The sequence below is a fragment of the Panthera leo genome, chromosome C1 (assembly GCF_018350215.1).
Source record: "Panthera leo isolate Ple1 chromosome C1, P.leo_Ple1_pat1.1, whole genome shotgun sequence".
In the NCBI taxonomy this organism is placed as follows: Eukaryota; Metazoa; Chordata; class Mammalia; order Carnivora; family Felidae; genus Panthera; species Panthera leo.
In genome coordinates, this window is record NC_056686.1 from 2,217,030 (window position 1) to 2,230,713 (window position 13,684).

Genomic DNA, 13,684 nt, shown 5'->3' on the forward strand with positions numbered 1-13,684 from the left:
GCTCCAAAACTGCGGGTCTCACAGGCAGCAAGAGCAAAGGCCTGCACCTGAGCTCCGAGTGCTGGTTTCCTCTACGTGCAGCTCCTCTGTCACTCTAGTTGGGGACCAAATAACCCCTTCGGTACAGGATCAGATCACAGCTTCACACAAACTAACGTACCTTCGTGTCAGCATCTGTTGGTCTGCCGTCTATTTTAGCAAATCCGTCAAAAATTGTTTTATAGAGAACGTTCTTGCGCGTGGTGTTGTCGTCTGGAGGGAGGTACTCTAGAATAAAAGCCCGGTGCTGTTTATACATGTCCAAAATAATTCTAACCGCTGTCTCTCGAACCTCATACACTCTGTGCTCCAGGGCACTCACTGAAAACTAAAAATAAAGTTGGGAGGGGTTCTTGTGGTTACTGATTCTTACAATAACAGTATTTTTTCCAGCATAAAATAAAGGCACATGACGAGAATTCGAAAAACAGACCACCACCCACACGATTCCATTATGACAGAGAGTTTCTCACCGTGTGTGTCTCACACACGCGATTGAACTCTGGTCGTATACATGACTTTGTTTTGCTCTTTTCCACTTAACATACCAACAAGCATTTGTTTAGGTTACAACGTTCCATAAACTTCGCATTAAACATTACAAAATATTCCAATCACGGAGGAGAGCAAAGGTGATAAGCTTTACACGTCCACCATCCACATCACCAAACTGTAATTCTGCCGTGTCTGTGTGGGACCTCTGTCTTTCAGAAGCAAGGCACCGCGGTGATGGCGTGAGTCCCCCGTGGAAGCCTCCTGGGCCCGCTGTCCTCCCGTGCTCCTCGGAGGCGTGGCTCTCCCGAGGCAGGCCTGCACGCTCCTTCCCGTCCGCTAGTCCACTAGCATCAGTGTGCGCGTACCATGGTGTGTTTAATGTTTTAAACAGCATCCTGCGCTTATCTGTCTGGAGCTTTCTTTCCCTGCTCGACACTCCTCTGTCAAGGACGCCCATCTGTTTGGGCCGCAGGCGCTGTCACGGGGACCTGTGGTGACACGTTCACCCCATCGCAGACTGGTGTTGCCGCGACAGTGGACCGACACCTCCCCGTGGTGGTCTGGGCGCCAGGCTGCTCACTTCCCACGGCATCAGCCTGGCCACGAGCTCTTTGGTTTTACCCCAGAGCCTGCCTGCCCCCCACCGCCCCCCGGAGCGGCTCGCCCCCAGGTCTCCTCCCTTCCCCACTCTCTTGTACTCCCTCCCTGACAGCTCCCCAACCCCACTGGGGCTCCGGTCCATTCCTGCACCCACTACCGTCTCCTCCTGTCACCTCCCTCCAGCCGTCCCTGCCCTGGGCGTCCAGCCTGGACAGTGCGGTCCATCGCTAGGTCACTTCCAGCGTTCATGCACACCCTTAGAGCCTGGGACCCCGTCTTCTCCTGCGTAGTCGTGGGCAGACTTGAGGCACGTGCTGACTGGCCACCCCAGGTGTCACGGGGACCCCAGTGCGCAGGGCACCGACTGTGGCATTTCCAGTCACTTCACCTTCTCAGACGTCCAGGGGGCGTTTCATATTCCTTCTTGTCTCTTGAACCTCTGCCATCGGGTCTGGCTTCCGTGAAGCCCATGTGTTCCCTGCTCCACACGCAGCCAGCCCACTGAGTCTTTACCAGAGCCACTTGGGACTTTGCTCCTGCGGTAACTGACCCCTCCTTCCCACTTCTGTTCATTTCTTTCTTCTTTTCCTTCCATCAGGATCACTCCTTCCAGCATTCAGACGGACCCGAATGTGGCTACGGGCTCGACAGGCCAGCCTCCTTCTTCAGTGCACACAGCCGTGGCACCCTTCCCAGGTCCTGTGTGTGTGGGCCACTGCGGTCACAGGAAGTGTGCCGGGAGCAGCCTGGCCCATAAGGACATCCTCACCACCCTCTAGTCGCTTCCTTCATTCAGTGACCTCCCAGGTTGTGCGTGAAAGCTGGCGGTGGCGACCCAGGAGGAAGCGGCGGCCCTGAGGGCCTGCGTGGGCCAGAGCGCCATCTCTCCTCCAGAAGTAGGACTGCAGGGGAGAGCCGCGGGCACCGCCCCCGCCGGCTTCCAGAACCGATGCTGACGTTGGCACCGTGGAGCGGGGCGCCCGTAACAGGAATTTAAGTGTGCGGGGCAGGCTCCAGGCTCTGTGCTGGGGAGCACGGAGTGAACGTGGGGGCGAGAAACATGGAGGTCCCCGTGGCCGCGGGGCTGCTGCCGCCAGAAGTGGTGGAGGCGGCTGGGTACTGTGTATGGGGGCTACCACCGGCTGCCCCTGGCATTTGTAGAAGAAGAGACAGGAGCTCAGGAGCGACCACTGATGGCCAACAGACTGCAAGTCGAAGCTCCTACGGGAGCCAGACACGCGGAGTCCACAGAGGAGGGAGAGACGGCACTGAAATCACGCCGCAGACCCTGCCCTCCGGCACCGACAGGAGTATGGGCGGCTGCGGGGGCTGCACCGGGCACCGTGTGTCCGCGTCCGGCCAACACGCTGGTGGCGTGCGCGGAGCTTCCGTGCGGACCGTGTGGCACCAGGGACGCGGGGCCTCTGCTGTGGCCGTTTCTCTCCAGCGGCTTCTTAGTTGCACTAGGTTGTCCAGGCAAACTCCCTGCACTTCCGTAAACCTGACGTTCTTGCGGACTCGGCATCCGCCTCTCTGTGACCTGTCCACCGTGGCCAAGATCTGTACAGACCAGTTACCGACTCGGGGCACAGCCAACAGCAGGGAGACTTTTGGTGCACTCGTTTGTGACATGAAACAGTGACTGTCTTTCTGAGGTCACGCATTCGTTCGTTCGTTCGTTCGTTCAACAAGCAGTGACCGGACACCCACCGCACCCCAGGCCCCCCTCCCGTGCGGAGGCCACGGCAGCACACACACAGGTGCACTTACCTTCATCACGTTATCGACGGTGAAACCCGTGTTCCCGGTGCCCAGGTCTCTCAGGAGCCGGGCCAGGAGGTCCATCTGACTCATTGCCAGATGAGCCGAAGAGTTGGCTTTTAACGGCTGTACCAAGTAAGGTGGGATAATCTGGAGAGACCTAACTTCCTTAAACAAGGCCATTTCCTATAAAAACCAACAGAACTTGTTAATTTTTACTGGAAAACGCTTGAGGCCACTTAGTATAATTTAGCATGATCCTCCAAATGTGCTCGTGTTTCTATTCGAGGTGTACTGATTAAAAATAAAACCCTAAAGGAGCCTGTGCGGCTCAGTCGGTTGAGGGTCCGACTCTCGATTTCGGCTCAGGTCGTGATCCCAGGGTCACGGGATTGAGCCCCGTGTCGGGCTCTGCGCTGAGCGTGGAGGCTGTTTAAGATTCCCTCCCAGCCCCTCTGCCCCTCTGCTCCTCTCCCCACTCACACTTGCTCCTTCTCAAAACAAAAACAAAAAACCCTAAAGCATGAGAAATAAAACCATGATCACCCAAAGATAAATGAAAGATTTCCACAAGATGTGATCGAAAACTTAAGATTTCTCTTCTCAGGATTTCCCAACTTTAAGAAAAAGGTTTTCTAATTTCTAAAATTCTCAAAGAAATGAGTGCTGTGCTACTATTTAGGAAACGTCAACTGAGAGCACAGCAGTCACAGACGGCTGGCGGACGGGGGCCTCGGGGGGCTCACAGGACAGCAGGTAAGTCCACCAGCAACAGACACGTCTTCCTGTAATTAACGTGCTTATCACTCAGCAACCAGACACAGAAAGAAAACGATAAGACACTAAAGCATATGGGCTGCAATACAGAAAAAAATCCATTAACAGTCAGGAGGCCACACCACCTCAAACAGCCTCTGGCTTTTCCGCAAGTTCCCTTTAGTCCGGGCCCCTGAGGGACTCTGCCCACGATCACAGGTGCGTGGGCGGCCAACCCCGCCCACAGCTCGCTCACGGCCGGCCCTGCGACCTGCTGCTGGACGAGGGCACCGCACCGCGGCACATCCAAACTACTCGGAAAGCAGAGCTCTTAAAAATGACTTCACGGAGGAAAGACACGCTCTCATTTTCAACACCCCTTCTGAAAAGCGCCATCTCCCCCAAACCGAGTCACAAGCAAGAGGGGGTGTCCTGTAGGACTCCGGCGTCACTTTTGCCGTATTAGCATAACTCCCCCCTCCTTCTTCATACTCAACAAACTCAAGTTTGTTACAGAAAATGAGATTCGTGGTTCTTCACACTAAAAAGGATCCCTCTGAGAATGTTGTGCGGGACCTTCGGGGCTCATAGACTTGCTGAAGCCCCAGCATGGACCTCGGGGCAAGAGCTCCCTCGGGATTTCCCACGATGCCTGGCCTGGAGGAGGCTCGTGTGCGGCAAGAACACAACTACTTAGATTGAGGTCATTGCACATTTATCTCATCTCTTTGCCCCCAATTTCCTATTCCGGTTCAGCTTTCCGTCTAGTTTCACTAGAAGTTACCAGCGCGTGTCGACGCAGGCAAATACCAGACGAGCCAAACTATACTTCACCGAGGTTTACGTCTAAGGCAAAACTCAGCTTTCAGAGCACAAGAGACGCAGGGCAGGGCGTCACGAAGGAGAACGGGTGGCGCTCTTCGGCGAGACAGAACCTCGCAAGGGCCAACGGCTGCAGCGACACGCTTCTTTGCCGTTTCAAGCTTCACGGCGGCATCCGTACCTGGATAAAGTTGGAAGCTATGATTCGGAGGCGAGCAGAGGAGTCTCCGGTCCTGGCGAGCAGAACGGGAACGGTTCTCTCCACACAGTGGGCCGTTTCGAGCTTGCTCAGCTTGTGTTTGGGAATATATTGTGTGATTATCATCTTCAGCAGTTTCAAAGAAGCCTGAAAGACCTAAGGAGAAAGTGGTAAAAGCCGAGGCACTCCTCTGACATTTACTGAGAACGATAAACACGAGCATCGTGTGGAACATCACGTGCTGCGGGGAGGGCCGCAGAGGGCGAGCTGGAGGCCGCTTCCTGAACACAGCGCCTCGAGCTGGGAAGACACGTGCCCGCACCTCACGTGTCAGGAGGCACCCGCTTCGCCCTGGACGCCAAGCGCCTGACCTTCCTGCCGGGCCGGGGAAATGCGGACGGCGGTGCCGCCGGGTGAGCTCACGGTCACGGCCCCTGTGGGGTCGGGGGATTCGCTAACGGCCCCGGGCTCCTGGGGCTTGTGAAACATAAAAACGTCAACCGAGTGCCTGCGGGTCGCGGGGAGCCCGGCCTCAGCGGACGCTGCTTTAAAGAGCGCAGCAAAGCTGGTGCCGTTCGAGAGCAGAACGCGTGGCCGGGCAGAGACGGACTCCGATGCCCTTCGCTGAGCACGCTTCGTGCCACAGAACCTTGATTCCCAGCGACACCCGTGGCCCCTCCCGGGCTACCCCGAGCCCCGGGGGCACCTCACCCGTACAGCCGGGGCCACTGAGGGGCGGAGGGGACTCACTGGGGTCACGAGGTCTCTGACGGCTCTCCTCACGAGGAAGATGGACGCTCGCAGAACATTCTTCAGCTCCTCCTTGGGGGCTCCAGCGGGCATCTGCATCAGCTGTTTGCACAGTGCGAGCAGCGCGTCTTCCCGGTACGACCACGTCTTGGAATAGGCCCCAGCGACCTACCACAGACCAGAGGCTGCCTTACTCCGTGCAGGCGTTTCAGTGATGTCACGCCGCCCCCCAGGACCCTGCGACCCCAGCCTCTGTTTGTTCCGGATGGAGAAAAATCTCTCGTGAGAACAGAATTAATATGTACACTTAAACAATAATTTCTCTAACGCAGAACACCGAAGGCCTGCTAAAGTACGGAAAGTGTCAGAAGTTCCGCCAGGAGAAATACTGTGAAGCTGGCGCCCAGGGGCCAGGGGACCAGGGAGAGGCCCACTGGGCTCATTTCAAGAGGAGACTGCCGTCCTCTGTTTTGTTTTGCCATCATCTCCCCCCCCCCCGCCCGAGTTAGCAGGTGTTCTGGGAGGGGCAGGTTTTCAACACGGGCTCTGGCAATACTAGACAGTATCTTCAACACTCGTTCATAAAATCTTAAGTTCTAGCTTATGCGTCTGCTGTTTTATGTAATTAATCATTATCAGAAGGCTTCAAGCGAACAACAAGGACAACAGGAAGCCAAGGACATCTCAGACACAGAGCCGTGGGCGCTTTCCCGCCCTCGTCCCTCCCCATGACCCGCGCCCACCCGCGGGCCCGCTCGTTACCAGGGCTTCTCCGAGCACGTCCACGGCAGGGCTGGCCTCTCTCAATGCCTTCTCCGTCAAGGGCTCCGGCTCCCCAGTGGCAGCTCCTCTGGGAGCCTCACTGCCATCCCAGTCACTCTTCTCTGGTTCCAGGGCCGCCGCAGGCTGCTTCCGGGCAGCAGGAAGGGGCCGCTCATCGTAGGGCACGGCCTGGAGCTACAGGAGAGGAAGGGCGGCTACAGAGCTCCGGCGGGGCTCCCCCACTGCCAACACCATGTCTACACTGCAGGCTTACTGCTCTGCGCTTACCTGGTCTGAACAACGGTATTTCGCTAAATATCAGTTTCATCAGATTAGGACAACTTATGCGACGGCAGGATTTAGTAGGAAAACTTAGACGGGGTCTCTATTCCTTTCCAAGTTCACTACAGACCTAACAACAAAGTGGCCCGAACTCCGCATCAGTCGCTGTTTACTGCTGGTAATTACAGTTCACAGGACATGAACTGACTAGGGTACAAGTCATTGTGTTTTCTTGACAAGACTTCTGTTTCTTTCCATACTTTATGCCTTAGAAATAACGATCAGGCCTCATTTTAAACGTGCTTGTCATCCGGCAGACCTCTAGGAAGACGGGCGGCCCAGCCGAGGACCTCAGGGCAGCCTTCTGCTCTTCCTGCTGCTCCGGGCGGGCGCTCAGCCCCACAGGTGTTTGTCGGGCCCCTGGCCCAAGCAGTGGGCGACACGGACTCCCTGCCTCCTGGGGCTTCATCCCCACGTGCAGACAGACACGCAACTCGACAAGTAAGTATGCAGCAGACTTCCGGAAAATTAAGTGAGAGCAGAAACTGCTGAGTCATTTCCCGAGGCAGGTGTCACCGTGACGCTTCACTCACACTTAATACCCACTGAGACATAAACGGGGGGTACACCGTGTGCGAGAATGAGTTTCTCATCTTCTAAAATCTACTCTGCTGTAAAACACGTTGATGTGGTAACAAGGGGCATGTTAGAGTATCATGTGCCGAGGTATTAAACATGACTTAAAGCAACGAAGTTACAGACAAGATGCTCCTGGGGAGGCAGCCACACCAGTGCCGTCCTCGCTGGCTTTCCTGGGCCTCAGGCCGCAGCAGACACTCCCCGTGCCCGCCTGGCGCCCTGCCTCCCCACCCAGAGGCCACCGGCCACACCGCCTGGCGCACGGACGGGAGCTCTGGCGAGGCCCTCCTCTGGTCCCTGTCACCACTTCTGGGCCGGCACGTGATGCATACGTTCAGGTGCGCACGGTCCCCTCGGACGGGACGCCGTGTGCACCTGAAGCCACGTGGCAGCTCCAGCCCCAGGGCGCCTCGGACCCACAGGAAGCAGAGTTGAGACAGGAAGGCAGCGGGCGTCGAGGACACTGCCGAGCTGCTGAATCAAACCAAGCCCGAACCTGCGCGGTCCCTCAAGTCCCTCGTTACTGAAGCCAGCAGGCCCCCAGTTTAGCCGGGTTTTCTGTTACCCACAACACAGAAGATTCTGGAAGCACGGTACCTTGCGTGTGTACGTGACAAGCACATGACTCGTCCTGAGGGTCTACCGAAGGCAGCTTACGTTAGGCCGCACAAACACTGTCTCATTTATTCCTGGAAGCAATACTTCCAGCTGCTGCTTGCGCCTGCTTACAGGTGAAGCACAGGCTCCAGAGGCCAGCATGTCCCGGGCCGCCTGCGGTGGGAGGCCCGGCCGGTCCAAGTTCACACAGGGCCTCCCCGGGAGGGGTGATTACCTGCCGGCTGCTTAGGCTTCGGCATTTACGTCCCTGTCCTGGAACGCAGGACGGGCGGGGGCTGTGCAGGCATGTGCCCTGATCCCCACACTGGGAGAGCCCGGGCACCAACGGGTCCTCACTGCGTGTCTCTGATCGCGCTGCACCCAACGTGAAACTGAGTTACCTACGTGGGTCCTGAGGTGAGGGTCCGCGGCGGGCGGGGCCTGGTCCGCTGTGGCGGGCTGAGGAGGGCCCAGGGGACGTGCTGGAGGCTTTTCCTGAAGGAAGGGCTCTGAACGCAGGCTTTCTGGGGCTCTGTCCTCTCGCGGTCGAGACAGCGCTGGCTGCTGGTGGCGAGGACTGCCAGAGTGTGCCAGGGGCTGCAGGGGCAGGTCAGGAGGCCTTTGCACCTGGGGAGAAACGGGACCCTTCATTCCCGGGGCTGCTGCCACGCCATTCCGGGGGAGGGGCGGGGGGGGAGGGCGCGACAGCTGAGGCAGGCCAAGGGGCCCCCAGTCCTGTCGCCCCATCTGACCCGTCTCTCGACGGCTGTGTGCGCTACGGAAGTGGCGGCACGCCAGAGCGCCAGCGTGACCGCGAGCATACCGCCTGGGTCACTGCAGGGCGGAAGTGTGCGTGCACACCTGCCAGCAGAGACGAGGTACGTGGGCAGAGAGCGCCTGGCGAGACCCGAACCCGGCACAGCCGTGCGCTCCGCCCTGTGGCTGCGAAAGCGGGTGCCTCTGTGTCATCGTGACATCGGTTAGCTCGTGCTGGGCACGGAGGGAAGTGCACCGGACAATCTCCTTTGAGGTACGCCTCGTACGTAGGGTAAGGAAACCGAGGCACAGGGTGGCCGAGGACTGGCCCTGTGATCACACCGCCAGCAACGGGGCCGGATCTGAGCCCGGATCTGAGCCTAGTGCCGCGGCACAGTGCACGCTCTCACACGGACTCCGTTGTGCGGCTCTGGGCCTCAGTTTCCTAGCCTGGGATGTGGGATGGACACCACTGCCCGTGTGGGCTCTAAAGGTCCGAGGCACGGCATCTCCCAGGAGACCGTCTTAACGAGCCGGGGCTGTCGGGACTGTTCACGCTCGACGCTCCCGAGGCCACGAGGCACACGTGAGGAGGGCTGGCAAACGAGGAAACCGGGCTGGGGAGATGCGGGGAGATGCGGGGAGATGCGGGGAGATGCGGGCCCCGGCCCGTTCCCCTCCTCCTCTCCCATGAGTCTCACCGCTCGTGTCCAGCAGCACCTCCCACGGAGGCCGAGGGAGCTGAAGTCACCTATCTTTTCTTTGGATCTTTTAGTTAAGAAAGTTTTTTAAAGTTTTGTTTTAGAAAAAGAGCACACGTGCGCGCACGCACAAGCAGGGGAGAGAGGCAGAGGGAGCGAGAGAACCCTGAGCAGGCTGACGCAGGGCTCGATCCCACGACCAGGAGATCGTGACCTGGGCCGAAATCGGGTCGGGTGCTCCACCGACTGAGTCCCCGCAGGTGCCCCTGAGGTCACCTATCTGAAGTGTGACCTGAGCGCCACAGGGCCGCGTGTGTCTCACAAATGCCCGCTGTGGGCGAGCGGCCCCTCGGGGCGGCCCGCGCACCTACCAGCTCGGCGTCCACGAGGCTGTGCAGCCGCAGCTGCTCGTACACTTGGCTGCGGAACCGTTCCATCTGCTGCTGCTTCTCCTTGGCGCGGTCGTAGTCCTCCTTCTCCACTGCGCAGCGCTTCTCCACCTCGTACCGCCCGAGGCGCTCGCCCACCTGAAGCACACAGGGTCACTCTGCCTCATGTGGGCCCGCGCGCCTTGGGCACATGCACGGCTTGCCCCACGAGGCTCGGGTGACGGCATCACTCGCGGGGGGGGGGGGGGGGGGCTGGGGCCACGGAGCGGCAGCCACGCAGGCCCACGAGGGGTGCTGCATGTCCTGCCCCAGCGTCTAAGACCCTGCACGAGTCACAGGGACCATAAACCTCTTGGGTTCCCTGGCACTTCAGGACAGCGACGCGGCCGCAGAGGACGAGGTCTGAAGAGGCGGGGCCTGTGCCTTCACTTACGCTTAACCTAGGGGCTGGACCGTCCCTAACTTCGTTTTGCTTATGTCTTTGGACCCACGCTAAACGTCCACGGGCCTTTGTTGTGCCACGCGTCGGGGTCACGGGCGGCCTTCTCACAGAACTGAGGGGGGGCCGCTCTCTCCGGAAGCAGTACCTTTTGCAAATCAGCAATAGCTTGTTTCAGCTTCTTGGCATAGTCGTAACGTTCCTTTTGGACGGCTTCGCGTTTTCTTTCGTCTAATTTACGTATAATCTGGGCAACTTCTGGATCTTGGTACATATCGAAAGCTAAGTCATCTAGTGGAGAAATGTAGTCAGATTTCCTAAAGGAACGAAACGGGTATTTCAGAGCGGACAGGGCAGTGGTAGAGGGAGCCCCGAGGGTCCAGTGCCGAAGACAGGGTCGCAGACACGGCACCCCCACCACTTCTGCTCCTGGAGCCTTCTTGCCTGAGAAAGCAGAGGCTCAGAAAAACTGTGACGGGCTTCAGTCACTCAGCTCTCAGTGCAAGCGGGTCTTTCTGACTCCACAGCTTATGCTCTTGGCCGTTACTTAAACTATACTTGGGGCGTCTGAGCCTTTGCTGCATTCTTCAACAGATAGTTTTTTTTAAATTTTATTTCTTTTTTAACGTTTTATTTACTCTTCAGTAGATACTTTGAGTGCAGACCCCGTGCCCAGCTCTGTTCTGGGCACCGGGGACAGGACAGTGCATGTCAATCATCTGAAGAACAGGGAAAACCCGAACTAAAACGAACACGTTTCTATGCACCATCCTTAAGGAGTCTGACTTGTGGGGCCAGGAGTCCAGGCGCCCAGCACGCCTGACACCAGCACCACCCTCTGACGGGCGCTATGGATGGAGAAGCCCTTTGCCTGGCCTTCTCCTCAAAGCGTCCGTCTGTGGGACATCCCAACTCCTGGGGAGACCAGGAAAATCCTTCCAGGAATAAATGACCTTTTTGGTTATCTGAACACCCCATTTCTGATTACCTGTCACCCCACTCTTTCTTTCAAATTCCACAGCAGGCTGGCAGCCTTCTCCTGGGTCTAACATTTAAAACAGTAATGCCAACGTAACTGCTCAACAAAAATGCTAACTGAGGACATGTTTCAGAGTCTCCGTCTGCTGTATGAGCTACACAAAGTAAGCCAGTTGTTAGCTTTGGCTTAGAAACTTTTATATACAGGGGGCGCCTGGGTGGCTCAGTCATTTAAGCTTCTGACTTCGGCTGAGGTCATGATCTCATGGTTCATGGGTTCAAAGCCCCGCATTGGGCTCTGTGTTGACAGCTCGCAGCCTGGAGCCTGCTTCGGATTCTGTGTCCCCCCCCGCCCGTCTCCCCCCTCCCCCCGCCAGCTCACACTCTGTCTCTCTCTCCTTTAAAAGTAAATAAACATTAAAAAAAATATTTATATATAGGTAGATTTTGATGAAAATATTACTCATCATAAAAGTCTGGTTGTCTGATATCATTGTTCACAGCCCCCAGCCCTTCCCCACCCCTGGAATTCAGCACTCCACCAGACTTGGTGGTGGGGTCAGCTTCAGCAGCTTAGAACAACATCAATTAATCTCGATGATGGGAAGGGAGAGAGAACAGCTAGGGGCATCTGGGGGGCTCAGTCGGTTAAGCGTCCAACTTCGGCTCAGGTCACGGTCTCACGGTTCAGGGATTTGAGCCCTGTGTTGGGTGAACTTGAGCCCCACTTTGGGCTCTGCACAGTGTGGAGCCTCTGTGGGATTCTCCCTCTCTCTCTCTCTCTGCCCCTTGCTCACTCTTGCCCTCCCGCTCAAAGAGAAACAAAGGTCAGTGACGACCAGGCAGTAACATGCTTTGGTGCTGGTACAAGATTAACCATTTCCGCCTAAACGTAGTCTATACTCTTCAAAGTTGCTTTGCCCCAAAGTCCTAGAGATGAAAGCAAAGACTCCATCTCACTATGAAAATGCCACAAAGAGAAGAGTGGCACCTGACCTCTGGCCCCTTGGTCACAATTCCAGGGCGCTGGGCAGTTTCAGGAGCGCGGGTCTCCCCACGGTCCACGAGTACCCCCTGGCGGTGACCCGGGCACCTTTATGTCTGGTGCCGCCGCACGACACAGCACACAGGCTTTCTACCGACCTCTCTGTGCCTTCAGCAAAGCCCTGCGGATGAGTCAGGATGGGCACGCTGTGCACCACCGCTCCAGCGGGCTAACTTGATAAAGAACTAACGTAAACAGAGTCCAAATAACCTAAAGAACTTCTGTGGGAGCTACTAAGACCAGCCAGAGGGTCTGGCGGTCCCTGTTCTACCCCTGGGGCTTCACTGAGCGCAGAGCCGAGGAGCTGTCCGGGGGGTGGTGCTGACGGACGTGGAGGGATCACTGCGTCAGTCCTCACCCGGAAAGGTAAGGAGGGCACTGCCGTCACCCTGTGGGGCGCAGGGAGCGTCTGCGGGAGGCAGAGCGGCCTGTGGAGGTGAGAGGTCACTTTCCTCATTATTTTTATACACACGTAGGGACGTGTCCCTACTTGCATCCTTACACCCATGCCGTAACTGCCAGGCGGTGGGCCCGGGGACGCTCCGCAGGAAGCAAGGCAGTCCAGACTGCTGACACAGAGTAATTCATTCCTAAGCCGGGCTCCTCTGCTTGCATAAAACATGGACAGATTCTCTCTGTGGCTCAGGAGGCACTTATGTGCCAAGTACACACACCAGTGGACAGTGAGCCTCGCTCCCAGGGGAGCCTCCCTTGGGCCTGCAGCCCAGCCGTCACGGGGTGCGTGTGAGCGGGGAGTGTTTAAAGCAGACATAAGATGAAGGCTCTAGGAACTGACAATTCGGGTCAACTAATTCCTTTAATTCTTACCCACAAAGTTGCCTGTGCCAATAAAACATCAAAGCACAGTTCACAGATCTTTTACCTGCATGCATTTTAGGAACTTTCCAGTAATACCTGAACATACGAGAAACGAAGATGTCTCTGAAGGGCAGTAAGTGAAGACTTGCTAAAGAAAACAGTGACCCTAATCTTTAAGTGTATTTAAGTCAATCCCATCAGTGGCTTATCTAGCTCAGAATTGAACTGAGAGGCTCTCGAGCCCAGAATCCTCTGGAGGTGACTCACACTTTGGTGATTCTGAGGAGCGTCACAGGAGTTGATGGCCTTGGGAGGAGGGACTCTTACCCAGTACAAGTTCCTTCCAGAGCTGGGTCCTCGGTGTTGTGCCCCAGATAATGATCAATCAGCTTCTCTCTAGAGGTCTTTGGGAGCAAAACATTCTGCTTAGCGTCTCAGAGGAAAACAGGAACAACACAAAGCCTTAACTAAGAGGTGACGTGATAGGAAGGTATCAGCAGGCTTTAAGGACCCTAGTCTTTTGGAAGGACAGTTCAAATTCTTGAGTGAAAGAAACTTTAATACACTATAGCTGCTAAAGATTATCTGCTAGTTATTCAACAGACAATTTTATAAACATTTTCAAGAGGACACTTTATGTGACAAAAGTGATCAATCCCCTCTTGCTAGAAATACGTTTTCTTCTCTAGGAATGAAACTTCCCAAACTTACAATATTGCTTTCATCACCAAAATCTGCAGGGTCTCCAATGATATTTACTGCAACCAGAGCAACCTAAGGGAGAGTTGACCAACAGAAATTAAGTATCAAATTTGTGACTTACTCCCTTTAAGACAAGCTGCCCACTCATACTGT

At 56.3% G+C, this 13,684-nt stretch overlaps 1 protein-coding gene across 4 annotated transcripts in view; it reads right to left on the bottom strand.

Moving 5' to 3' along the window:
* Positions 1-13,684, bottom strand: part of CEP104 (centrosomal protein 104) — a 33,552-nt gene that overhangs the window by 10,336 nt on the left and 9,532 nt on the right. For all 4 annotated transcript variants that reach the window (XM_042949562.1, XM_042949560.1, XM_042949563.1 and 1 more), the window contains 10 exons: positions 13,541-13,603; positions 13,157-13,233; positions 10,136-10,304; positions 9,531-9,686; positions 8,108-8,329; positions 6,185-6,379; positions 5,423-5,590; positions 4,655-4,828; positions 2,905-3,081; positions 161-367 (listed from right to left, as the gene is read on the bottom strand). In XM_042949562.1, the coding sequence (XP_042805496.1) occupies positions 161-367; positions 2,905-3,081; positions 4,655-4,828; positions 5,423-5,590; positions 6,185-6,379; positions 8,108-8,329; positions 9,531-9,686; positions 10,136-10,304; positions 13,157-13,233; positions 13,541-13,603 (1,608 nt within the window). The remainder of the gene's footprint in view (positions 1-160; positions 368-2,904; positions 3,082-4,654; positions 4,829-5,422; positions 5,591-6,184; positions 6,380-8,107; positions 8,330-9,530; positions 9,687-10,135; positions 10,305-13,156; positions 13,234-13,540; positions 13,604-13,684) is intronic.